The 26,685-nt window shown below is 38.0% G+C and overlaps 2 protein-coding genes across 4 annotated transcripts in view; both read left to right on the top strand.

The window, feature by feature from the left end:
- Positions 1-3,908, top strand: part of ARFGEF2 (ARF guanine nucleotide exchange factor 2) — a 34,629-nt gene extending 30,721 nt beyond the window's left edge. Inside the window, exon 39 of the mRNA XM_068701010.1 lies at positions 392-3,908. Coding sequence (XP_068557111.1) covers positions 392-568 — 177 coding nt within the window. The 3' untranslated portion in view covers positions 569-3,908. The remainder of the gene's footprint in view (positions 1-391) is intronic.
- Positions 3,909-4,209: 301 nt separating this feature from the next.
- On the top strand, positions 4,210-26,685 carry CSE1L (chromosome segregation 1 like). Of its 3 annotated transcripts, none has more exons than XM_068700539.1 (25): positions 4,210-4,370; positions 6,798-6,893; positions 7,445-7,587; positions 9,627-9,728; positions 10,144-10,289; positions 10,608-10,698; positions 10,975-11,082; positions 11,861-11,953; positions 13,301-13,468; positions 13,568-13,697; positions 14,496-14,561; positions 16,411-16,613; positions 17,527-17,611; positions 18,322-18,383; positions 18,933-19,069; positions 19,230-19,333; positions 19,802-19,899; positions 20,733-20,883; positions 21,401-21,609; positions 22,325-22,422; positions 22,631-22,716; positions 23,760-23,841; positions 24,263-24,409; positions 25,226-25,457; positions 26,151-26,685. In XM_068700539.1, the coding sequence occupies exons 2-25, from the start codon at positions 6,809-6,811 to the stop codon at positions 26,238-26,240; spliced, it is 2,916 nt and encodes a 971-aa protein (XP_068556640.1). In that variant the 5' UTR covers positions 4,210-4,370; positions 6,798-6,808; the 3' UTR covers positions 26,241-26,685. The 3 variants fall into 3 exon arrangements, with proteins under 3 accessions (XP_068556640.1, XP_068556641.1, XP_068556642.1); XM_068700540.1 differs by lacking the exon at positions 4,210-4,370 and adding an exon at positions 4,669-5,143; XM_068700541.1 differs by lacking the exon at positions 4,210-4,370 and adding an exon at positions 5,182-5,202.

The raw sequence follows: 26,685 nt of genomic DNA, 5'->3' as shown, positions 1-26,685 counted from the left end.
AAAAGGTGAATGCAACTATTTCCTGGGCTATCACGTGCAGAAAAACTTATGCTTAAATCTGTAGGTGTTTTCTATTTTTCTCCAGAAGTTATTTTTTCCAACTGTTTTGGAAAGTTTAAAAGTGTGCTGTTTGTTCTCAGTGTTGTTTTTTTTTTTCCTTTTCTTCCCTGTATTGTTAATTTTGTAATTCCAGTTCACTCCTGTATTATAGTCTTGAATGTTTTATTGCAATTTATCAATATTTGAAGAAACCGGTGGTAGTGGTGATTTGATTTTTCACCATTTAGCAGCAATTCAGTGATGTCCATGTTGCTACGGTGTTATGAGAAAATCTCTGCACTTTCCTACAGGAGTAGAGAATAACTTTCTCTTTTCATATGTTCTCTGATAGTTCAGGGCACATGCTTCAACCTATTATCCATACTTGTGTGAAATCATGCAATTTGACCTGATTCCTGAGCTTCGAGCTGTGCTACGGAAGTTCTTCCTGCGTGTAGGTGTTGTGTTCAAAATCTGCATAACAGAGGAGCAAATACGGACAATTGGGACGAACTTACCTTCGTGGTAGCCCTAAGTAGAGTTGGTTACTTCTGCTTGTACATAAAGCTGTGTTCCAGAGATGGATTGAAGTGAACGGGGAAAAAATGGAACCCTGGCCTATCAACAGAGCAGCAAGTTACCCTTACCGCAATGGCATTTGGGGAGGGCTTGGGGGGGTGGGTGGGGAAAATAACTCCTGTCCATCCTATGAGACTATCAGCAGTTTTTATTTAAATCGTTGCTTACGAAGTTAATACAGTGGATGTAAAGTCTGTTTCAATGCTCATCATCCTTACGATCGAGTCTGTCTCTTCTGGTCTTTTATCGATTGTTCAGTCTTGCAGCCCAACTAAACCTTATGAATCATCTGGATTCCTTGATGGAAATTATGCCCCTTGGAAATAATGAATATAGTTGTATAGCCTTGTGATGTTAGCACGTGTTCATAATAAACTATACTGCAGTGGCTAATGACCACCCAAGATCATTCTGGGTTTTTCTTTGTGTGCACATGGCTAGACTAAGCAGTGTGTCATAGTTTTTGAAGTGAACAGCTCGTAGGATATTTGAGGAAGCGGTTTTCCTGTTGTTTAGTAAGTCACTTTAAAACTATTTTTTTATTCTCACTTCACCTACCAAGATTCATTTTTATTGTTATGGAAGGTTTTACATCAGGAGTACACAGTAGTATCTACCCCATTTAGCTTGTTAGTTCTGAGTTAAAGATATTAAGAAAAAACTTTTAAACCTTCCATTGACTTTCATACATTGCCAAATCATGGACAGAAAGCATCTACAGTAATATTAAAAACAGGGTTCAAAGCAATTAAAAAAACGTATTTACCCTTGACCATAATGTATTTAGTAGCAATTATGTCTGTTTAGCAATAAGTCTTATCCTTACTACCTATCCAGTTCTGTCTTTTTACTGCAGATTTGCAACTTCTGATTTGTCTTTGTGCAAATCACTTTTGTTTTCAGCTGTTAGTTCCTATTGTGATGTGAAAATTGAATTCCCATGACAGCTCTAGCAAAATTAAACTTAAGATCATTCATGTAGTAAAACAGTAACCAACACATTTCTCTGTTTTTCAAGTATAAATGAACCAAATGTGACTTAACACTACAGCTTTGCTTACCCTGGAGATGTTCCTTTCCTCAAAATGCATAAGGTTTCTGTGATGTAACAACAATTTGCAAGTGCAGTACTGCAGGACTGAATTTTGTCCTTTGAACTAATTTTAATTTCAAGGTTTGGACTTTCTGAAATGGAAAAGTATGGAGAAGTTCCACTTCCTAAAGTATACGTAAACGAAAGTGTTATACTAATCACTGTGCTACTCATATCAGCAAACCTCAAATATAAGAGTATTTAACGACAACGATGAAATAATGGTATTGTGTTGAAACTATTCTTTTGCATTATAAGTTGAGTTTCCTGGTAGGGCGGCCATAGTTGATGTAGCATTGGAATATAACATTTTTTTTCTTTTGAGCTATTTCCAAAGGATTCTTACAGCGTTCTTCAGTAAATTGGCTTGTTCTGTGTAAGCACTGTTTGTCAATTGTTTTGCAGGCAATAATACCAGTAAGGCTTTCGTGATTTTATTTTTAACCAAAGAAAAGTAAACCATGATTGCAGCTCTCTAACTTTTAAACATCCTGTAGATAAATCTATACACTAATGTTTTGTAGGAGGAAATATAGGGCTGCATTTTACCATAGGAAAAGACTGAAAAATAAGCAATGCTAATATTTAATTCGCTGCATTTCAGATGTCCTTTTGTGTTGCATTTAGTATAGTTGCTTGTTTCCTGGTAATGTCACTTAATTACAGTAAAAAAAAAAAAAGTATTTATTTTAATTATATTTAAATATGTAAGAACAGGCCATTCTTTTTTCTTCCTGCCCTAGATAGTCCTTAATATATATATTTTTCAGATTTTTTGAATGTCACTGCCTCATTGAATGTATACCCTTATCTCCTATCAAAACAAAATCTGTAAAGAGTTGCATAATTTTTCTTTATTTTATAGTTCTGAAAGCCTTACAACTCCTGTCTTGAAACAGGTCTCATAATTTTCAAATCTGAAGTTATAACGGCATCATGGGCTTTCTTTAACATGCAACGTTTGTACTATCTCTACATATAGAGTTAGGGCCTTTAATCATTCCTTTCCTTCAGCCTTAGTTCTGAGAGACTCTTACTTTTACTAGAGCTTTTATTGTATTTATGCCATTTATAAACTGCTGAAATTAGGCACGTGACATTAGAAACGTTCTAGACTTACTGCAGTGCATGAAGGAGAAGGGGGGACTGGAATGCAGGGGGATAGACACAGCCTTAATCCTGTCTCAGTTTTCCGAGTTGATTGTAGCTGTTAAAGCAATAAGAGTGGTTTGCAAAGTAGAATACCTGAAACAATTGTATTTGCATCAGCTTTTTGTTTTCCTCTATACAGTCAGAAAGATCATAACCCACAGACATCTCTGTGAAGCTAAAAATGCTGAGCCAAAACTCCTGCAGTAATCACTGCTGGTTCTGATCTTGTCCTGACTCTGCTGACGTTAAAGACTTTATCTGCCTGTAGCAGTTTTTTGGGCTGTGGTGGAACTATGAACGAGAGCAGGGTTCTGTGTCAGCACGGCCTGGTAGAGATCAACATCTGTGCAATACATGGAGTAATACAAATAAGGTTAGATGTCTGAAGTAGTGTTATGCAACAAATTAAACTATAAAGTGATTTTACCTGTAACGGTATTAATATGGAGACTGCATGGTATTTATTGCTACTTATTTTTGAACCTTGTAGGAAACAGGTAAGGAGGGGAGGGATGGTAATGAGAATCCTAAAACCTCCCTTCCATGTTGATTCTACCATCTTACAAGGAAGTTGTTTTAAGAGGTTTATTACCCATGTTTCATGTCTCTTTCTGAGCTGTAACCAGAACAGTCCAGAACAGCTTTCACTAATGCAAGCAACCAGCCCCCAACTTTTAGCTGTCTTACTATTGAAGGATTAAATACAAAACCTTTTAAAACTGAGCTTTTCCTGTCAAAAGTGTGGCTCCCTTTAGTATGTAAATTGTTTGTTCAGCACCTTTACTGTTATTTCTGTGTAAAATGTATGTTTTCACCTATTTAAAATGCCTATGTTTTCAAGGACCTCCGTATTAAGTGCATTTACTACCAATAATTTAAAGAGCAGTACTTTGCCTGACGGATGTATACATTTTTGAGAGAATAGCGAAATTATAAGATATGAAAAAACTATGTAAAGTTTTCTACATGAAAATACACTGTATAGTACTGTTATAATATTCCATGCTTTAATGAAGTGGTAAATCAATAAAGTTTTAAGAAGTGACGCGTGTCTTCCGTGCGTTTTTTGGACTGTATTGGCATGGGGGTGCCTCTGCTCAGCGGGGTAATGGCTAACGGTCCCTCGGGCCCTTATTCAGTGGTGTAAGGCACAGAGGCCGCTGTGGCAGCCCCGTCCCTCCCCTGCCTTCCTCCCCCTCTCCTCCTCCTCCTCCTCTCCCTCACAGCGCCCCCCTCAGCCGCAGGCCAGGCCCCGGCCCTCCGCAGCGGGCCGCGGCCGCCTATTGGCCGCCAGCCCCGTGTGTGGAGCAGGGCCGCGATTGGCTCTCCGCGCGGAAGGGGAGGCCGCCCATTGGCCCGGCGGCCAGGCCCCGCCTCCGCCCCGCGCGCTGCCGTCACGGTGCCGCCGCCGCGCCCTCTCGGCGCGGTTTGAATGTGAGGCGCAGCCCCGGCCCGCACGGCCCAGCCCGCCCCGCCGCCGCCGCCGCCGCCCCGGGGCAGCCGCCAGGTGAGCTTTGTCTGCGCCGCCCGGCCCTAACGCGACCCCGCGTCCCGGCCCTGGGCAGCGCTCGGCGGCGCTCCGTTCCGCGCTCGGCCCGTTGGGCCCACGGCGCAGCGAGAGGCGCAGCGAGAGGCGCAGCTCACCATGCTGGGGCGCCTCGGCCCGCCTCCCGCGAGCCACGATTGGCCGGCGGCTGGCAGGCGGCTCCGCGCATTGGCGTTCGCGGCTGTCAGTCGGGGAGGTGGCGGGGAGCGAGGTAGTGTGAGGGCGGCGGGGCCCTGCTCCCTCCCCTCCCCCCCCCCCGGCGCCATCCCGGGCTGAGGCGCTGGGGCCGGGATCGGGGCCGGGCTGCCCAGGGCTCCCCTCAGCGCCCCGGCCCCGCCGCCGGCCTCCCCTCGGCCTCCTGCCGCGGGAGGGGAGGGGGCCGCGGAGGTGATCTGTGGTGATCGATCCGTGTGGGATCCCCGTGGCGGTGACCCGGCGGCCTGCCCCCGGCCTGCCCCCAGCCCGCCCCGCGCCCCTCAGGCGGGCCGTGCCCGGCGGCGGGGCCGGAGCAGCTCGCTGAGGCGCCTGGCAGCGCGAGGCCGGCCGCGCTTTGGGGGAATTTATTTTTAATTTCCCCTTTGAGCTGTCTGCTGCCGGCCGGAGCGCCGCAGGGAAGCGGTGGGCGCCTGTGGGGGTTTCTGCAGGGGGAGTTTGCAACTTCCAACTTTCTCGTCTTCTGCGCCCTGCCGAGGGGACGCGGAGCGGCGCGCAGCGAGAAGCCCGGGGCTGCTGCGGTGAGGGCCGCTCGCGTCCCTCGTGGGAGGCAGAGGGGAAGGAACAGCTGGAGGAGGGGGTGAGGAGCTGAGAGCCGGCGGTGAACATCGCAGCTCTGTGGGCGGCGTGGAGCAGCGGCTTCAGGTCATCGCCTTTGGCCTTCAGAACAAGCCCGAAGCCAGCTCGACCCCTGTGTGCCGTGTGGGCATCAGGCGTTTGGGAGAGGCTAGGCAGGATCCCCACTGTATCGAACAGTGCTCTGAGTTTGGCTTCCTTGTCCAGGCTTTTATAAATGATTTCCATATGGGTTTGTACCTCAGTCTTGCCAGCTTTTTCAAAGCAGATCTTTGTTTTTTTCCACCCTCAATAGTGAAAGGCTTCAGTATTTGTTTCAGCATCTACCACTGACACATGAGCTTGTTTTATAGGAGAACAAATGAGCCGACCATTGCTGGAGCTGTTTGCTTACCTTGTACTCTGTTAGGGTTTTGTTGGTTGATGTGAACAAGTGAAAAAGGCTTCAGGCAAGTAAACCCCCAGAAGGGAGGGACACTGCTCCCCCTCTTACAATGACACAGCTAGCACAGAATAAGTGGAGTTATTAAAACTCACTTCCTTTGCACTCGTGCTTAAATAGAAACTGCGTTTTTTGCGCTGAGTGTCAATATAGAATAGATGCAAAGTGGGTTGAGTAAATTTCAGTCTTAACACTTAGAAACTCCAGAGGAAAAATAGCCTTTGGTTCCTTGTTATTTCTCTGGCAAATAAGCCATGCTGTCGGTGAGGAAGATGGGTGCGTGCGGCACTTAGTAATGGGATTCAGTGGTGGACTTAGTAGTGTTTGGTGGTGGTTGGTGATATTCAGGGTCCTTTCCAATCTAAATAATTCTGTAATAGGTGGTGATACCCTACACAACACATCCATTACAGCGTTTCTTGATGCTGTTTTAGTGTTACTGTGATTTTAATTATTTCAATTGAAGCTGTGAAGTTACTCTGTCACTGTGGTATGAGAATATCTGTGGGAGGATGACTAGAGAGGAGTAATTCGATTTATTTGCACAAAGTTATTCTGATATACGTATTGCTGTTTAAATGAATGCCTGCCCTAGTGTGAGTTACTTTTGCAGGGTGGACAACCCCTTTGTCAGTGTGCAGTCTTTTATCTTTATAGAAGTTCATTTTCTGTTCAGAGTTTTCTGTAGATAATGAGTATTTAGTTTTAAGCAAACCCTTACTCTCCAATGCACTTTGAATTGCTTGATTTGCAATTACCTAAGGCAGCTTTTCAACCAGGGGTAGGTTTCTGTGGCTGACAGTAGTTCTCAAAAGCAAAACCCAACTCATGTTGTCATGAAAGAGTAAGTGATCGTCTTGCGCTGTACCTGAGTAATGCTTCACTGGATGTGTGATCCTATTTTAGGAGCTTGGTTTCAATAAACCAACCAGTAACGGCTATGTGGAGTTGAAAAATTTGATATTTTTTTCTTTTGTGTTTAGTGCACACTAGCTGTTGTTTTATTGCACCAGACAAGTAAGATGAGACCGTGCTTTATGAGACGTAGCCTAAAAGAGTGGATGGGTGTCTTCTGAGGAATCAAGTTTTACGTATGCGTAGCTTATAGGATGGATTTTCTAATCTGTGTTTTTAACAAAACTACTTGTGGGTCATAGGTTCTGCCAAAATGGAGTTGAGCGATGCCAATTTACAGACCTTAACTGAGTATCTAAAGAAAACACTGGATCCGGATCCTGCTATAAGGCGTCCTGGTAAGTGATTGTCGTGTGAGACCAAGAAGTTTGGTTTCATTTTAGCTCTTCAGTCTGCATATAACAAACTCCAGCTAAAGTTTATGCAGAAGTTCTTTTGCAGAAATTCTCTGTCTCCTTTAAAAAAAAAAAACAACAAGAAAACAAAAACTTAACACCTAATGAAGGATGGATGTAAATATAAACTTAATTTCTGTTTGCTTTTCATTTTTTTTTCCTGATTTTTTTTTTTTGTTCTGTTGTTATTTAAAACAGGGATGCTATTTATGATGAATAGGGGCTGGCTTCTGTCAGGACATGGCTTTTAAAAATGCTGAGAAGGCTATATTTCCACAGCCTGCTTTGAATTGAGAGCTTTTGTTAATAGCAGCGGCATTAAAGAGCTTAGTAATAAAGAAGCTACAGTACCTTTTGCTATTTACCCAGTGTTCTTGTGAAGCTCTGGAGACGTGTTTGTGTGTTGATTATTTTAAATAGACCTTTGAGAAATCATAGGACTCCAGTTAGAAAATCAGTTCAGCCTTTGCTAACCTTACTGTATTCTCTTACAGCGGAAAAGTTTCTTGAGTCAGTTGAAGGAAGCCAGAATTATCCATTGTTACTCTTAACGCTGCTGGAGAAATCACAGGAAAATGTCATCAAAGTTTGTGCATCTGTAACATTCAAGAATTACATTAAGAGGAACTGGAGAATTGTAGGTATTCTAGTGAGTAGTTCTGCTAAGATTTAGTAATCCTTGTAGGATCCAGTACTGTATTCTATAGTAACCTTGAACTGAAGAATGCTTGTATGTTTTCATTTTGCCAGAGAAGATAGATCATACAGGAAACAAACACAAAGCGTAACTTACAGATAAGGGACTAAAACCTCCTCTGTTGGAATCCATTCTATTAAAAAAGAAATAGAGCTGGGGGATAAAATGGTGAAGGAAGAATTCTTCCTGTTATCATACTTCTTTAGAAATACAATATTTACAGCCCATTTAACTAACTATAATGTTTTTACACCAAAATGATTGCAAAGTGTCTGTATTTGTGAGCTGCCCAGGTTGGCCTGTATCTATTGGTGTAGTGTTAGAGCTGTTTCCAGCCAGACTGCAGCTGGAAGCAGTGATGCTGGTTTCTCTTTCATGTTAGTGCTTCTGGGGCATAGAAGCCTTGACAGTTTAATATGTAGAAGTATTTGTAGACATAAGATAGAAATATTGCCATTTAACTTCATTTTATCTTTATTTTGAAGATGTCAGGAAAAAAAATCATTTAGAACTTTCCTCATTAGTGGAATTTAATTAGTGCTGTAAAGTATTACATTCAAGAGCTCAAATCCTTCAGTGATGAAAGATATTAATTGCTAGTATTTGTATTTTGTCTCCCAGAAAGAACCATTTGTATGTCTGAAAGAGTACCAGATGTGCACTCCTGTTTTATGTCTCTCTGCCTATTTAAAAATTTGCATGTGACTTTTCTTCCCCTGCCTGTCATGCAAATATTAAGAAGCTATTGCAGTCCTAGATTTGGTTGCATTTGTTAAAATCGGCACATTCACGCTAGCATGAAATTTCTAGAACTTTGTGTTAACACTGCATTTTCAGTTGTTTCTCCAAATTGCATCTTTATTATTGAAATTTATTTATTATTGAAAATTATTTATTATTATTTATTATTGCATCTTTATTATTATTGAGTATTGAAAGTAGAAATTGCACTCGGAAAATGTGTATTCCTTGGTATGGGTTACTGAAGTTCTTCAGAATGAGGTTTTGTGTTGGAGTAGGAGGAGATGCTCTGCAGTAAGTTCATCCAGGGAACTGGTAGGATTGCTGTGTGACTTCAAGCACATTGTTTTTTTCAAAATCGAAGCTTTCATTTTGAAAGCTGTATGAATATGAACAGCCTCAAGGCTACCTTACTTAGATCAAATGGTATAATTTAATAGCATTGAACATGGATGGAGACAAAGCTCAGATGCAGAAAAGGGTTCTGTTTACTTAAGCACTTCGATTTGGTAGACCCCGGAAAGCCAGCTGTGTAGGGCATTTCTGGAGAGAGGGAAGAGTGTACTTAATTTTTTTTTTTCATGGATTTAGTTTTACTTAAAGTATTTTTAAGATAGTCACCCATGCTGCTTTCCATGTCTTATTAAAAAAAAAAAAAAAAAGCCTAATTTCCTTGGAAAAAAATCTCATAAATAACCTCAAACAAGTAGGATTTGCTGTTGCTCATTTCACTACCACCTCTCTCCTCTTCATCTAAGTACAAGTGTAGTAGTGCCATCTGGTTAAAGGCATCTTAAGATTGTTGAATTACTCTGCAGTGCTGGATGACTTCTAGGTTTCTAAACTTCAGTGCTGCCATCACAGGTAATGTGACTGTCACTGGTTGGTGATAAGCCATGGTATTTTATTTCTTTAATAGTGATACCATGATTTACTACCACTTGGCACTACAGACTGACAAGGTTTTAAACTGGTTGGCTAATTCTTAAAGCCCATGTTAACATTTTTGTGTCACCTGCATCTATCTTCCTATACAGTTTCTAGAAAATAAGGCTTGAGGCAGCTTGCACACAGTAATTTCTGAGGTTAGCAGAAATGAGGACAGACATGATTTGGTGTGCTGAAAGAATTCAACAATGTAATAGTTGCATAAATTTCTTGGCTTCGAAATACTGGTATTTGCACAGTGCCTGGAGTATACTAATATGTCTATGACTTAATTATTGTTCTAATTGTAGGTGGAGGATGAACCGAACAAAATCTGTGAATCAGACAGGATAGCCATTAAAGCCAACATAGTGCCCTTGATGCTTAGCAGCCCAGAACAAATACAAAAGCAGGTAACAAGGCAATTTATGGTTGTGTCCATGAGACTTTTAGAATATTGCAGGTGTGTCTAAGAGGCTGTGGTTACTGGCAGCTCTCCCTTGTTCTTCCAGTGACATCACCCCTATCCAAATAACTGGGAGTATATTGTTGAAGGTACTTCTGCCCACTTTAAAAAATATATCTCTAAGTTTCAGCACTAGGTGGTTAAGTATATTAATTGTAGAAAGTGAAACTGCATGTACACATACATTGGATTGAAAGTGAGATTTCTTGCGATGAAAAATAGTAGATGCTTAACCTGATGATTTTTGAATCTGACAAGAACAATAAGCATTCTTAAATATTTGTAACATCTGGCATGATAGCTGCATTCTTTTTATAAGTAGTCTGCTATTATATCATGTAATGGTTATATTTCCTTTCCAGTTAAGTGATGCTATTAGTATTATTGGTCGGGAAGACTTCCCTCAGAAATGGCCAGACTTGCTGACAGAAATGGTGAATCGTTTTCAAAGTGGAGATTTCCATGTCATTAATGGGGTCCTTCGTACTGCTCACTCTTTATTTAAAAGGTATTGGAAATAAGGGAATGGATATACGGGTCAAAAAAAAATTGTTTGACTCAGACTTTTTACTGCTGGACTTACTTCTTTGTATTTACAAAGTTTGCCTATGTTGCTTCTGGTTATGCTTATTGACTTTTTAGTAAGACTTCAAGTGGTTATCAAGTTTTACACCTTTCATAGCTTTAACTATGCTGTTTAGTTCTTGTGTTTACTTGACCAGATTTGTTTCTAGGTCCAGTGTGAAAAATCAGTTGTTCACAAGTTAATTTAGGAAGAAATGTGAAGACTGTTATATTTTTTGTGTATTTTCTTTTCACTTGTCAGGTACCGCCATGAATTTAAGTCAAATGCATTATGGACAGAGATCAAACTTGTACTTGATGCCTTTGCATTGCCCTTGACAAACCTCTTTAAGGTATTTATTGTTGAATAATTTCTAAAAACAAGTCTAGCATTCTGAATTGCTTGTTGCAAATGTCTACAAAATGAAAACTTAGAAACAGTTGGAACTGTTAATGGTGTTCCAGCTAGAGCGAGGAATGAGATGGGATCAGTAAGAGGAAGAAAAAGAATTGTATTTTCCAGTTTAAAAGAAAAGTAAAAAATACTGTGTCATGTGATACTTCTCATTATCACTTGTTGATGTGGCTTGTGTGTGTGTTACTTCACTGAATCTTGTGTCTTTTTCTAGGCAACTATTGAACTTTGCAGCACACATGCAAATGATGCTAGTGCTTTGAAGGTTCTATTTTCTTCTCTCATTCTAATTGCGAAGCTGTTCTACAGTTTAAATTTTCAGGTGAATGAATCTCCTTGTTTTTTTAATACTTTTGCTTTAATTTCACAAAACTGTTACGCTCTTATTTATAGAATCCATTTGAGGCAGCCTTTAAGGCCATCTGTGAGTATGAGCAACGAAAGACAAAAGTCAAATGCTTGAGTTTGAACTTGCTGTGCTCTTTTATTAATGCATCTGTACTGATACGAATTCAGTCAAGTAGATGAAAGTCAATTAGTTTAAACTAGTAACTTTAGCACTATAGTAGCAAGCAATTCTAGTAGAGGGTTTTTTTATTTTAATGAGATCTAAATTTTTTAGCATTAAACAAATGCGCTGTATGAAAAATGGTAAAAATAGACTGCTGAGGTGATGTGTAGTGTTTCAACATGATCATAACCCTGTGAAGTGTGATGATAAGGACTTGATTGCTGGGCTGCTCTTTCTATATTGGGCAAAAGAGTAAGTTGGAGCTAAAAGGAAGGTCTGTGCTTTCTTATTCTAAGAGACAGAGGCAATTAAGTTCTTTCCATATAAAGCTGTAGGCTATATAGGGTGTAAACAACTAGTGTTTTTGGAAATGTGCTGCAAAGCCTCTGTCTGTAGGGTTTTCATTTATGGGGTTGCTTTTGTAGTAGGGCAGGGCAAGGTGGTAGTGTTTTGTTTCATATATTTATTTTCCACAATTCATTGTCCCTTAGTAGATTATAAGGTGGATACGTATTACTTAAAACAAAGGTATATTATCTGAGCAGTGCAATCACAAATTAAAATGTTGATTTGTGTTTTTCCTTCACAGGATCTTCCTGAGTTTTTTGAAGATAACATGGAAACATGGATGACAAATTTTCATACGCTTTTAACTTTAGATAATAAACTTTTGCAGACTGATGTAAGTACTGCATAAACCTCCCGTTTTGCCTCTGTACGGTGGAGAGGGTTGATAAGAGAATTGAGGTATAATTCTGGGTGATGTAATGTTCCCTTTGTTGGGTAAACAAAGAAATAGAATGACTATAAGGAAATGTGATTTAAGAGAAGTAGCTCCATTGTCTAAGAATTTGGTTTCCAGTTCTTGAAGTTACGTATTAGTTATAGGTATAGGTAGCTGTGTGCAGAAATCAAATCACCAATAATTGTCAGTGAATATCTTCTTTTGAGGGGATTTGTTAAAGTAACCTTGGTACAAATGTGAAAATACAAATAGTTTGTCTAAGAGCCTGATTTTTTGAGTCATAGGGTTCAGGTTTTCTATACCTTTCAGATGGTTCATATGCTGTTTTAGAAAACAGGGTATCTTAAAGAATTTGAAATATTTGAACATATAAGGCATGACATCTGTAAGTAATTTAGTTTACTATTTGTTGTCTTTGTTTAATTATAAGTATTAGTAGTTTCACATGTGAAAAGTGATACCAAGTCATCAAAGCTCAAATTCATTTTGTGCAATGCTTTCCTCATTTTAAATGCTGTGATCTTCCAGATGCAGTACAGTAGCTTGCCACGTGGTGGAGCCAATGAAACTATAAATGCCTTTACAATATGTAGGGGACACATTAAGTACATCTTGTGCTATAGTTTCGTGGTCATTTTAGGCTAGTGATGGTGCAAAAGAAGCTTTGCCTATCGGTTTTCTTGCTCTTCTGTCTGTGGGCCATTGCCCAGCACAGACATCCATGCAGTTGCATGCTGACATGCATTAAAATTGAAAGTTGGGATTAAAAAAAAAGGGAGGGTGTTCTTTGTGTGGTGTTTTTTAATTATTAATATTATTCCAACATATTTTTCCAGTTTGCTTTGCGGTACCAAAAAACGTATGTGCTGATACGGAGAAGAGGGGAAAAAAAAAAAACTTCTATCAACTATATCAATTTAAAGTAGCAAGATAGAGTGCCTCCTGAACGTGTATTTTCAGTGTTTTGTGTTACCTTTTACAAATGTAATAGGAAAATTAATTCTGCACTGAATCTTATCAGTTCTAAATCACTTAAAGTGTGTAGTACTGTTACGTGAACTACGGATATAATAGCACAAATGTATGATTTGTAGTGCACTTCCAGTACAAATCAGCAAAATACAGTAGTTTCAGGAAAATGGGATGGATTTCTTTCACCTACTTAGAAATAATACTGCGTAAAATAATGTAAAATAATACTGTGTTCCTTGAAATATGTTGATACTTTTAATACTTTAGTGTTGAAATGTGGATGCTTAAGTTCCTACTTTTGTTTTATGTGAGGATGAAGAAGAAGCTGGGTTACTGGAGCTCTTGAAATCACAAATTTGTGATAATGCTGCTTTATATGCTCAAAAATATGATGAAGAATTCCAACCCTACCTGCCACGTTTTGTAACAGCGATCTGGAATCTGTTAGTCACAACAGGCCAGGAAGTGAAATATGACTTGGTAAGCTGTTAAAAACTGATCTTGTCAAGTTTAATAATGAATTATAAATTATTCATTCATGCTAAAGTTGTATGTATTTTGTGTGTGCTTCTGTTCTAGTTGGTTAGCAATGCAATCCAGTTTCTGGCCTCAGTTTGTGAAAGACCACATTACAAGCATCTCTTTGAAGACCAGAATACATTGACAAGTATCTGTGAAAAAGTTATTGTTCCCAATATGGAATTTAGAGGTAACTTTTCAAGATACAAATTTTCAAAGACACAGTAAAATATAACTGTAATTATAACAATGTTTTGTTTTAAAGGACTAAGAATTGAGGATCACATCCCAAGTGCTTGAGTACTAGAATCAAAACGAAGTTTCTACAGCAAATTGCTGTGCTATGGGCTTTGTAAAATTGTTGTATGAACGTATCTAATGATTTTTCTGTCCTATTGTGATCTCAAATTGAAAAAATATAGAATGTCTAAGTCATGTGCTATCAATATTTTTTCATGCTTAAAGTGAATACCAGAGTAATTGAAGGCATGGATAGGCATGGATATATGGATATTCAAGAGTTGGACTTGATGATCCTTAAGGGTCCCTTCCAACTCAGGATATTCTATGATATACAGCCTACTAAATTGTAATGTCTGTTTCTCGAAGATGGGTTTATGTTAATCTATCTAAATTAGATACAATATCTAAATATCTAAAATGCAGTGTGTTCCAAATGTGTTACAGCAGTAAGAAGCTTCTCTCTAAGTCTATGACTCTGGAAAACTCTTTTAAGTACATTTAGTATTGAATATGTCTTTTAAATCAGGAATGCATTAGCTCATGAGTATGAAAGACTGCAGTTTATGGGGCAGCAAGCTGAACAGGCTAGGATATTTCAGGCTGGATAACAGGCTGGATATTTCTGATTAATTTCTATGAATGTTATAGAGAAGTACTTGAAAAAAATAGTAAGTTCATAATGATACCTCTTTTTAGCATAAAACAGATCTCAGTATTATAACTCCTATGTATTTTATATTTTCAGCTGCTGATGAAGAAGCATTTGAAGATAATTCTGAAGAATATATAAGAAGGGATTTGGAAGGATCTGGTAATCCACAGATTAATACTAAGAATACTTGGTCTTTAAATACAGCTCTAAAGAGCTGAAGCAATATACTGAGGCTTTTAAAACTTATTTTTGAACTTGGGAAGCTTTCTTCCTCAAGATATTTTATCAGGTTTTTTGGTCAAGTTTACTGTCAGGATGTGCCCATCCCAGTGTCTTTTTGTTTTGACCAATGTTCTTAATAGTTTTTCTTAACTGAATCCGTATGTCTCCTGCACTGCGCATGTTCTCATATCAGCAAATATAGCCTGTAAGTTAATGCTGAGTAGTGGCCATAGTTGTGTATTTAGTTCCTGTGCGTGGAGTTTTAAATAACATGGGTAGACTCTCTGCCTCTATTTGTTAGTCTTTCGTGTTTAAACTGAAACTCTGACCGGTTCTGCATAGAAATCTGTGATGAACCCAGCTGGATGGCAGGCTGCCTTTGCATGCTGGCACTGTGTTCCAGCCACTGTAATAACTGTCCTGAAAACACAGCACTGTGCTAACAGAGCTACTTGATGTTCTGATTGTCTGTCTCCAGCCAGGTCAGCGCACAAATGAACCAAGTCTAGATCTGTGTGATAACTCTGTATGGGCTGTTCTGTGCCGCTGACATTGCACTGACTGACACTGACTCTTTTAGATGACTGGAACTTCATAATGGGTTTGAGAAATTTCTGTACATTGGAAGTAGAGGAAAAAGTTTTGATTATTTTTTGTCAAGCAAATATTTTATCATTCTTACCCAGGCTTACAGGTATTAGTGAAGCTTATAAAAGCTTGTTAGCTATTTAGACAAGACATATTTGTGTTCTTCTGAGATGTCTTTAAATGCAATATAGAGTGCATTTCTAAATTCACTTGCTTTATTTTCCTTTTGTCCCTTCTGTTAGTTATGTATGTTAGTATGTAGTCTTCTGTTAGTATGTAGAAACAGCTGAGCTGTTTTCTTTTCTTCTTGAGACAATTAATTTTGACAAGTTTATTACCAAAAAAAATACTGTTTCATTGTTTTTAGCCAGTGGCTAAGCACCACACAGCAGTTTGCTTACTCCCCACCCTGCTGTGATGGGATGGGGAAGAGACTAGGCAGTGTAAAACTGAGAAAACTCATAGGTTGTGATAGTTTAATAAGTGAAAGAAAGAGGAAGAAAACAGAAGGAAAAGCCAATTGCTTATCACTTTCCATAAGTACCCTGATGCCCAACCTGTCCCCAAGCAATGGCTGCCTTTTCAAAAACCTTCTACCCTCAGTTTTTGTTGTCAAGCATGATGTTACACGGCATGGGATAACAGCACTTCGGTCCCTTTGGGTCAGCTGTCCAGGTTGTGTCCCTTCCTAGTTTCTTGCCCACCTCAAGCCTCCTTGCTTGGAAGGCAGAGAGAGAAGGCAAAAGAAAGCATTGACACTGTGCAAGTACTGCTCAGCAAGAGACAAAACACTGGTGTGTAATTAAGGCAGTTGTAGTCACCAGTCTAAAACGCATCACCACAGAGGCTGTTACAGGGAAGAATTTAACTCAACTGCCAGAATCAGTACGTTTCTGTGTGTACTTACCAAGATAGTAAAAAGCCTCCCCCTGCATCCTTGCTGAAACTTTCTGTAGGGTACATTGAAAACACTGAATACACTTGTATTATTGGTAGGTGTCCATTCCTCATTTTGTTGTGCAAGCAGCCCTTGGTATTACAGTAAGTAAAAAGACTTAAATGTGTTCTTAGGCATCAATGTGGAGTGTGACTGTAGCTTGAAAAGCTGTGCGTTTCTGATACATTTTTATTATTATGCTTAGTAACATAAAGAGTTGTGTATTTTCTCATACCCAAAGAACCTTTTGTTCTTGTGCAGATATTGACACCAGACGCAGAGCAGCTTGTGATCTGGTTAGAGGCCTGTGCAAGTTTTTTGAGGGGCCTGTGACAGGGATTTTTTCTGGATACGTTAATTCCATGCTGCAGGAATATGCGAAGAATCCATCTGTTAACTGGAAGCACAAAGATGCAGCTATTTACCTTGTCACGTCTTTGGCATCCAAAGCTCAGACACAGAAGGTACTGCTATTTCTTTTAATCTATAAGTGTTCAAAAATTATAATGTCTATGAGGATTAGAGGGTTGATGCGATTCCTTTTATTCTGCTTCTAAATGGGAATAATTAGATTTGTAGTAGTTTAATGTTGATGAGACTAAAAGTCATCTGTAATATAATACTTTCACAGCTGATGGAAATGTGATGGTATATCATCTTCAGATAGATTGGGCAAAGTCAACAAGCACATGTGACCATTCGGCAGGTCTTATTAGTATCTGTGAAACAGTGAAAAGAAACAAAATTGGTTTGGGTCCAGCATCTGTGAGTTTTCACATGCTCCTGAGCCAGAGCTTACAAGCCATGGAATGGCCAAATCCAGCTTTACAGAAGATGATGAGTGGTGTTGAGCAGGCTAGAAGGAATCCAAGTGACACAGTTTTTGTCTTTATATTCCATAATGTCTCATGTTGTTTTAGTGTTTATTGTCTTGGAAATGGCAATCAGGTAAAACTGAAGTACTTATTATAATTTTGCTGTTCTCATTTGGAATTGGAATGTGACAAACTCTTCCTTTTCAAAAGGCTTGTCATTTTAAAAAAAAAAAAAAAAAACAACAACAAAAAAACATACCAAGTGAATAAGCTGCTAAGCTGCTAATGTTTTTCTGCCTAAAACTGTGGTTCATTATTACTGTTATATGCTATTATTCCTCAACTCAAGGCTTATGAATTTTGAACCCCTGTAGCGTTACAGCTGAAACCTAGACACTGAAAAGTTAAGAAGTTGGGTGGTCCTCTGCTTGGGATTATTAAAATTGCATCTTTTCATGTGCATACACTCTTTATAATGCTTTTATTAAAAAGATACAAGAACTAGTGGGAAAAATAGCTGAGTGATAGCATGTACATAAACATACTTTATTTTTTTTTTTAGCATGGAATAACACAAGCTAATGAACTTGTTAATCTGACCGAATTCTTTGTGAATCACATTCAACCTGACTTAAAGTCTCCTAGTGGTAAGTTTAACGTTAGTTTTCATGCATTATCTTTTGTGATATGTCTAGAACCTCGATTGTAACCATTGTTTCTTAAGGCTCAAGTACAAATTAAAATGTGCTCCTATATCAGCATTATCTCTGAGCCAGAAGCCTGTTTCCACCTGGTGCGTGGGAAGTAATTCAAGTTAGTTTGACCAGTGATTAATGAGTTTTTAAACAAAGGTGGATTATCACGTGCTGTCTGCAAGATCAGGGCATGTACACACATGGTTGCTATCTGCTGACATGCTTTAACTTGTTGAATCAAAGTAATTTGACTTCTGTAACTGAGACCTTACAACAAGCATCTATGTTAAACAAAACCTGGAGAAGGTAAAATACTGAAGTCTAGGTTGCAGCCTGTACTAGTGTGTGTTGATGAGACTACAGGTGTCTAGGTTCAAGCAACATGATGTATTTATACTTGAGCAATTATCTTATGACATTCAGAGGGTAGTGGAGTGTCTTGGAACGTGCCATTGGAGTTTGCTAGAATCAGAGCCAGAAGGGGAACTTTAACGTTGAGCAGTTGCACAGTATGTTTAATGTTATTGCAGAGTGCCCAGACAGAGATGCATAAACTAAGCAAAACAGAAAGATGTTGTATTACCTGGGATGGGTATTCAGGGGTTAATGTCACTTTTAATATGTAGAATATGTTCAGTAATGTGTATTTTTTTCTTTTGCAGTGAATGAATTCCCTGTGCTAAAAGCTGATGGTATCAAATATATCATGATTTTTAGGAGCCAAGTAAGTTTTTGTTCTACTGTTACAGTAAAAACATTTTGTGGTCTGTTACTTTACACTTGCCAAGCCTAATTTATCTTACTTGGCCATATGTTAACTCAACAGGTGTTTAGACAGCCATACATAACATTTCCTGCTGAATTTTGAGTTTTGAAAGTAAATGATACTGCTACTATAAATATCAAATGGACATGTAGCCTATATTCCCTCCATATGCTATTGGAGGACTGAGTATCTTTGCATGCTTAGTCCTGCGACCCACTCAGATTTAATTACCCATTAAGACAAAGTAAAGTGGAAAAAGAAATAAACATTAGGAATATATGCATTTAAAAGAGCATTGATGTTCTAGGGGAAATACACAGGAGATGACAGAAATAGATACTTTTCAGTTGTCAAGGTGTGTTTTAGCAACTGGAGGAGCCTTCTGAGATTTCTTCTTTCTGCCATGCTTTCTATTTACAGTTGACGAGTTCAGTGATTCTGTTCTAATGTTGAACCATCTGTATTTTTCTGTAATTTATATAATTTGTTGCTATCACTTTTTTTTAGGTACCTAAGGAACAACTGTTGTTATCTATTCCTCTCTTAATCAATCATCTTCAAGCAGAAAGTATTGTGGTCCATACTTATGCAGCCCACGCTCTTGAAAGACTGTTTACCCTGAGAGGGACAAATAATAGTATTCTGTAAGTTTCCAAGCAGAAATTAAATTCATTGCTATCTAGTTTTTGTGCATTATGGGTGAAATACTGGTAGGGGATCTTTCATTTCTTGCTATTATGGTACTGTAAGATGCTTGAAGTTTGTGAGTGAATTTAATCATTAAAACCCTGTGCTTTCCTACAGTATTACAGCTGCAGAAATGGCACCATTTGTAGAAGTGCTGCTAACAAACCTGTTTAAAGCACTAACGCTTCCTGGCTCTTCTGAAAATGAATACATTATGAAAGGTAAGTGCTGTGCGAGTCCTGCACTGTAAGAGTAACTTGGTTAATTTGAGGTGAAGGCTTATAGTTAGAGGCTACTGAAATTTTTATTAGAAAAGCGTAATTTTGTGCAAAAATGCTAAAGTGGTCTGTACAGCCTACAGTTATTTACCAGCCAGTATTAAGTCATTTTTCAGTAAATTTATGGAACTAAAGAGAAATACTAAACATAATGGTATTGTGACTTGTGAAGAACATCTTTTTACTTTGCGTGAGTTGCTTAGTCTTCTGTGCTCAGTCCATAGAATGGCAATAATGAAGCTTTGCTTTATCCTTTGTTATTATTATAGATTGATTGCCCTTGCAATACGTACTCATCCTTATTGTACTTAATTCCTTGGGATCTGATTTAATGGTAAAAGTAAAGATTTAGACATATACTTCTGCCATCTACCTCTCTCCAGAAGTTAATAACTTTCAATTAATTTGCAGCAATCATGCGGAGTTTTTCTCTGCTGCAGGAATCGATAATTCCCTACATCCCTTCTGTCATCACACAGCTTACACAGAAACTGCTGGCTGTCAGTAAGGTAAAGAGCAGGCTATCTGGGCCAAGTGTTGATGCTTTTTTTCTTAGAGCAATATTTTTAAAGATTTATGTATACTTTGTTGTTTGCATTCTGTTAATATATCACAAATTGTTCAATACTTTGATTAAAATAAGTAAAAATAGCCTCCCAGTGAAGTACTTTATTCCTGTTAGGGTGTCCTTCCAAATCATTTTCCCCCACTTTCATCTGAAATTTGAGAACAGCATATAAAGTCTTTTTATAATATTAATTTGTTCTAGTATAAATGTTTGCTTGTGCAGGAGCCACCATTACAATAATCTGTTTCTGTTGCAACTCCTTTATTCTTTGTCCAGGAAACTTCTGAGACTAATACTAAATTTATACACTGAAATGTGGGAATAAATTAAATTACCCACCTGCTTTTGGTGGGTAAAATTCTCTTAGTCTCCCTTGTTCAAGTTGGACTAATATTTTTCCATGTTCAATATTCTTGATTTTTAATTTAGGGAATGCTTTAGAATACCTTAATCAACTATCCAATGAACTACTACTATGGGTAATTTAAACTTAGCTGCAGAGTTTTTGTTACATCATACTATAACTGCGTGTTAGTTCATGTAGGGATTCTGAAAAACACCTGTATTCGAAAGACTTAGAAAAACAAACTCATTTTTTTAAAAGTTTTTCAATATTTGCTTTAATCTATAATTTCATCAACCTATTAATAAGGCATAGTATCCTTACTTCCAATTGCTCTTTTAGAATTCAGTTGAATCTAAAAATACATTTTGCTAAATAAGTGACTTGGCAGCAAGTTTAAGTTGATTTATTTGTTCATAACTTGTTTTTAGAATCCAAGCAAACCTCACTTTAACCATTACATGTTTGAATCAATATGCTTGTCAATAAGGATAACGTGCAAAGCAAACCCTGATGCAGTTGGCAGCTTTGAAGAGGCTTTGTTTATGGTGTTCACTGAGATACTACAGAATGATGTGCAAGGTAAATTCAAATCAGTAAGTGCTTGTGCTCTCTCTGCTGTAATTGATTGTCATGGTTTATGTTCTGGCAGGTTTTTTTTCTGTAGCACAGGAAACTCAAGTGAGAACACAGGATGTTCACAGTCCTAATAAACACTTCTAGGAAGAATCTGAGCTGTTCCATTGGATAAATCAACTGTATTATTTTTTTAAACAAACTCCACCTTAAAAGTATCTGATAATCACTAACCCCAAATCCTCTTATTACCTACATTGCCCTGTTTCTAGTAGTTCGTATTCCATCCTCTGAAACACCAAAAGAGAAAACAGGAAGTGTGTATGTATATATAGATACAGTGCTTGCAAATGTTTGGAATAATTAAATTTGAGAAGCAGTATACTTTCTCCAACGTTTTATTCGTAGGAATATTTCTGTCAATATCCTACAACTGTAGGTTTATTCAATAGATACGTGGTTCTTACGACTTAACAGGTGACCATTTTTTCTGAATTTATAAGTGTCATTATTTCTTTTCCAGAGTTCATTCCATATGTGTTTCAAGTGATGTCCCTACTTCTGGAGATGCATAAAAATGAAATCCCATCATCCTATATGGCATTATTTCCTCATCTACTTCAGCCAGTGTTATGGGAAAGGACAGGAAATATTCCGCCTTTGGTCCGACTCCTGCAGGCTTATTTAGAGCGGGGTGCCAACACAATAGCAAGTGCTGCTGCTGACAAAATTGTAAGTTGTATTGTTTTAGTAGCAGTGTTTGCCTCTAGGCATACTGATTTAAGATAAAAAATTATAAGGATTTTTTTTCTTTAGTGGATACCTGGGTTTCTGCAGAATATATATTTGTACTTTAAATTAAAAAAAAAAAAGTGGGTGCAGACTTCTGGAATGGTTTTGCATTATGGGGGAAAAGAGAAATCCTTCATCTTTTGTTGATAAAGATGCAAAATTCCTGCATTTAGTACAGTGAAGCAGTTAAGCTTCTATGGTTTAACTTTCTTACCTGACATACGTGGAACACACTGGATGGGGAAAATTTGGAGGTTCTTCTTGGAACAGTCTCCAGAATTGTGAGTAAGGACAAGTCAAAATGCTGGAAAATCTGAGGATTAGTGGATTCATGGGGATATTTACTCTGCATGCTTAGCTTCTGTTACTTCTGCTGCATGATCTGCTGTAGTCAAACTTGATTAGACAATGCCAATGATGAAGCAGACATGCATTTTCAAATTAGCTTTGGTGTTCATTTGATCAAGGCTAATTTTGAGGCTCAAAGAAAGATCATTTGGTCCCAAGAGAAATCTGCCTTCCTACAGAAAGAATCCTGGTTTCAGGTTGTGAAAGCTTTTGCCATGTTGTGTGTTTTAGATGGTAAGGGTCAGCTTGCTGGTAGATCATGTATGAAGAACTGTTGTATAGTGTTATATATTTGTTTTACTTACAGCCTGGATTGTTAGGTGTGTTTCAGAAGTTGATTGCCTCTAAAGCTAATGACCATCAAGGATTCTACCTTCTAAATAGTATTATAGAGCACATGCCTCCGTGAGTACGAGCTGATATTACATTCAAAAATAATTTCTGTGGACTTTAATACTTGGTATGTTTGTACACTTTGTAGTTAATGTTTAACAACTGAAAAATGCTACATTTGTCAGTAAATTATATTTGAACAGTTCTATACATGTTTTCTGTAAAATGACATGAGTAAAATGCTAGTATGGCTTGAATAACCAATCTTTTAACTTCCTAGTGAATCAGTTGACCAGTACAGGAAACAGATCTTCATTCTACTCTTCCAAAGACTTCAAAACTCCAAAACAACAAAATTTATTAAAAGTAAGTTTCTTGCTATATGAAAAGCTTCAGTGATGCCAACAGTTTAGAACGAGCGGCTGTACTGAATAAGTATGCAGTCATGTCCTGTGATTATGCAAAGGGAGAGTGCTGAGCTGCTAACATCAGGGACTTGATTCAAATTATTTGTGTAATCAAGGGTGGTACGTGGGGAAGTTGACACAAAAGGTCACACTTAACCTCATTGGAACTGAAAGAGTTGGAAATGAAGGGAAAGAAATCTGTATTCCCTTCTGCTTTCTTATTCTGTGTATTGTTATCTGAAAGTGTTTCTATTTAATCTCCAACACACAATTTAATCTTGCACAACACAATAATATGGGCCACACTTCCTTTCTCTTATTTATAGTAGTAGTTATTGTTAAATAGTCTATGGATCCATGTCACTCTGCCTTAATATTATAAATTCTTGATAAAGTTTTGTGGTAAATAAGCAGAACTGTGACAAATTAACTGAGGTATGCTGGTTATTGCTGCTATAACTGGAAGATTATTGTCATACTGCTTAAATTATTTTAATGATTTTATTGCTGCACAAATTACATAGTATCTATTATTTAACCCTGTGAAATCTGGTTAATGCCTCCTACTGATAGGAGGAAGAATGACAGAATGACTTAGAGTGGCCTTTCACAACCAATTAAGTGATGCTTTTAATGCATTGTATCTGTGCTCCGGTACAAAGGTCGTGAAAAGGGGTTCACACCTGATCTGAATAACTACATTGCATGAAGTTTTCAGGTGAAAGCATTGAAGTCTTCTTATGATCCTTAATCTGAAAAGTTTGGGAATAGCTTTTCTAATGCTTTTAAAGTGATACAAGGGGAAAGGACTGAATCTTGTCCTAGGTGGGTTATTGCCATGTTAGGGTAGGTGAAAAGGTCTGCAGGTTTTTATACAGGGTTAAAGGTAGCAAGTTAATGTACTTCACTAAAACTGAACACTTGCAAAGATTACCATTTTTATCCCCTTGACAAATTTGTTATAATGTATTTTGCTGCTGATTATCCTTTCTCTCATTATAGGTTTCCTAGTCTTCATTAACTTGTACTGCATAAAATATGGGGCATTAGCTCTTCAAGAAATATTTGACAGCATACAGCCCAAGTTAGTATGATTTTTATTTAAGACTGCCGTGTAACTTTTTCTACTTCAAAAGACAATGGTTGTCTCCTTTAGCTAAAATTGCAAACTGCATTTGTCACTAATTTGACTAGCCAGACGTTTCTTCTACTATTCTTTGACTAGCAATGTTTCTTTTTCTGCTATGCTGCCCATAGTTCCTTCCTGATTGTTTAAGACCATTAATCTCATGAGCAGCTCATAAAAATGGAAGAGTGATATTTTTATTTTTCTCCCTTCATGAAAAATTTCTACTATCTAATTTCTACCGGCCATCTACTATGACAGGGCAGCACTGTAACAAATTCTCTGTTTTTCTCTCTCTTCTAGTGACTCATACTGTTTCTGATTGTTGTCACTAAAAGGCTGAAAAGGCTTTCTAATACTTCTTTTAATGTCATAATAGGATGTTTGGAATGGTTTTGGAGAAAATTATAATTCCTGAAATACAGAAAGTATCCGGACAAGTTGAAAAGAAAATCTGTGCTGTTGGCATTACAAAAATACTAACAGAATGTCCTCCTATGATGGACACCGAGTACACCAAACTGTGGTATGTAGAACAGTTCATGTTCTGTTGGTGAAGCTACTTGATTATGAAAACGTGAACTACTCATCAAAATACTCTCTTGTGATTTTTTCAGGCCTGCTGCTGTTATGAGGCTTAGTTTAAGGCTTTTCACACTTTTCAAGAAGTAAAACATTTTCAAAGCAGGTGCCAGAACAGCTTTGAGATTTTTGTGATGAAGATAGCACTGACTGGGCTAGCTAGAATTGCATTTAAGAAAATAGGCTACCTTTCTTTTAGCTTATATTGTTTCTGAAAAGCTAGGACCAGTTTTTGTTATAGCTGTTCTGCTAGTCAGGAAACCTTATCACAGATACTTACTACCTGAGCAAGACACCGTAAGATCTTAGTGTGACAGTAGCTTTTTGGGGAAAGCTATCTGGTAAGATTGTGAGCCAGTCTAGCAGTCCAGGTTGTCAGGTAGCCTGAACTCAGTAACTGTTGAAGAGAATTTAGAAGAAAAATATTATTAGAGGAAAGGTGTAATCTGTAAAAGAATTACTTTTCATAGATAAGTTTCATGAGGATTTGACCTGATCAAAAATAAATATATTATTCCTGTTTGTACTGTGAACATCCACATTATGCTTGTAAAATATACACATCCACAGCTCTTTGAGTTCAGCTCAGGTTGGGCACTATAAACGTTCAATAGCTGAGCTAGTACCTGCAAGGACTAAATAGTTGAAAGGGTTCTGAATAACTTGAACATTCCTGTAAAAACAAACAAACAAACAACAACAAAAAAAACACCCTGTCCTAATGTATTTTTCTACACTCGTCCCCCGTCTTTCCATATAGGACTCCTTTGCTGCAGGCCCTCATTGGGCTCTTTGAGCTGCCTGAGGATGACACTATCCCTGACGAAGAACACTTCATTGACATAGAAGATACTCCAGGATATCAGACTGCGTTCTCTCAGCTAGCCTTTGCTGGGAAAAAAGAGCACGATCCTGTAGGTCAAATGGTGAACAATCCTAGAATCCATCTGGCACAGTCTCTTCACAAACTGTCTACTGCGTGCCCTGGCAGGGTAGGTGACTTTCATACACAGCACATTAAACATAATTCTACAGAGAAAAAATGCTTATATGACAGTGGGTCTCTTCTGGTAGTGTTTGATAATTCAGCAAGATGCAGTATATCATAAGCAGAATGCTAGGTATTGCTTTCTATTTTGTTTTCGTTAAATATAGCTTTTGTACGTTGTTTTCCTACTAACCTAAATAATGTGAAAAATATTAGCCCTTCTTATAGTGATAAGATTAATATGCCATTTCTTACATGAAAATCTATCCACGTGAAGGTATACAGCTTAACACTTGTCTCCAGTTCAATTGTATGTATTCAGGAAACCTCAGGCAACTCATGTTAAATTAAACAAGTTAAATTTAAGTTGACTTTTATCCCATTGTGTATTTGTTTTCAGGATTTTGGTAAGTAAGATTGCTTGGGAGATCTGCTGTTTGCTGTATCCAGATACCTGCTTTAATAACTGATAGTTTGCTAACCTCCTCTTTCATGTTTAATTAGGATAAGTACTACATAAAACTTAATATTGTCAGTATCAGGAATTGTAATTCCAGCAACTGCATTTACAGTGGATAAACTGCTGCTGTCAGGATGTCATTTGACTTTGTACAGTATGTTGACACGGCAATTAACAGGATGTAGCAGTAGCTTAATGTATACGCACATTGACACTTCTGCTCTATCATATTTTAAGGTTCCATCAATGCTGAGTACTAGTCTGAATGCAGAAGCGTTGCAGTATCTCCAAGGATACCTCCAAGCTGCAAGTGTGACACTGCTCTGAATTGCATAAATTTCACAAGCAAGATCAAAAGCTGTTTTGTTATACAGAAGGTTGACACTGACTTTTTTTTTTTATAGCGGAGCTCCGACAAAATGAAATGCTACTTGAAAATGTATTGCAGAATCCATCTTGTAAAAGATAAATGCAGCTTTAAGCAGCAATTGAAAGAATTTGGTGGTGTGTGTAATGATAGATAAACGGTGGCTAACTTCCATTCCCAGTTTAATTGCAAAGGGAATAGTCATAGCGGTTTGTTATGGGGTTGATTTGAAATCTGCATCTGCAGTATTTGGGTAACATTTGGAAGTGTATGGAGAGCACTGGCTGTAGAAACTCCCTTCAATCACTAAAATTCCTTTTCATTTTGATGTTGTCCTTTGTATTTCTTTTGTCTTTCCTTAAACTTTATCTAAATTGTGAATAAATAAGAAGTACTTGTTTAAAA

Source organism: Anas acuta, chromosome 16 (assembly GCF_963932015.1).
Source record: "Anas acuta chromosome 16, bAnaAcu1.1, whole genome shotgun sequence".
Classification (NCBI taxonomy): domain Eukaryota; kingdom Metazoa; phylum Chordata; class Aves; order Anseriformes; family Anatidae; genus Anas; species Anas acuta.
The sequence above is the reverse complement of the archived record's forward strand: the minus strand, read 5'-3'. Positions and strand labels throughout refer to the sequence as shown.

Coding starts and splice junctions, on each gene's coding strand:
- CSE1L (XM_068700539.1), top strand. CDS start 6,809: ATGGAGTTGAGCGATGCCAATTTACAGACCTTAACTGAGTATCTAAAG. Junction 6,894..7,444: donor TCCTGCTATAAGGCGTCCTG/GTAAGTGATTGT, acceptor ATTCTCTTACAG/CGGAAAAGTTTCTTGAGTCA. Junction 24,410..25,225: donor ACCGAGTACACCAAACTGTG/GTATGTAGAACA, acceptor CTTTCCATATAG/GACTCCTTTGCTGCAGGCCC.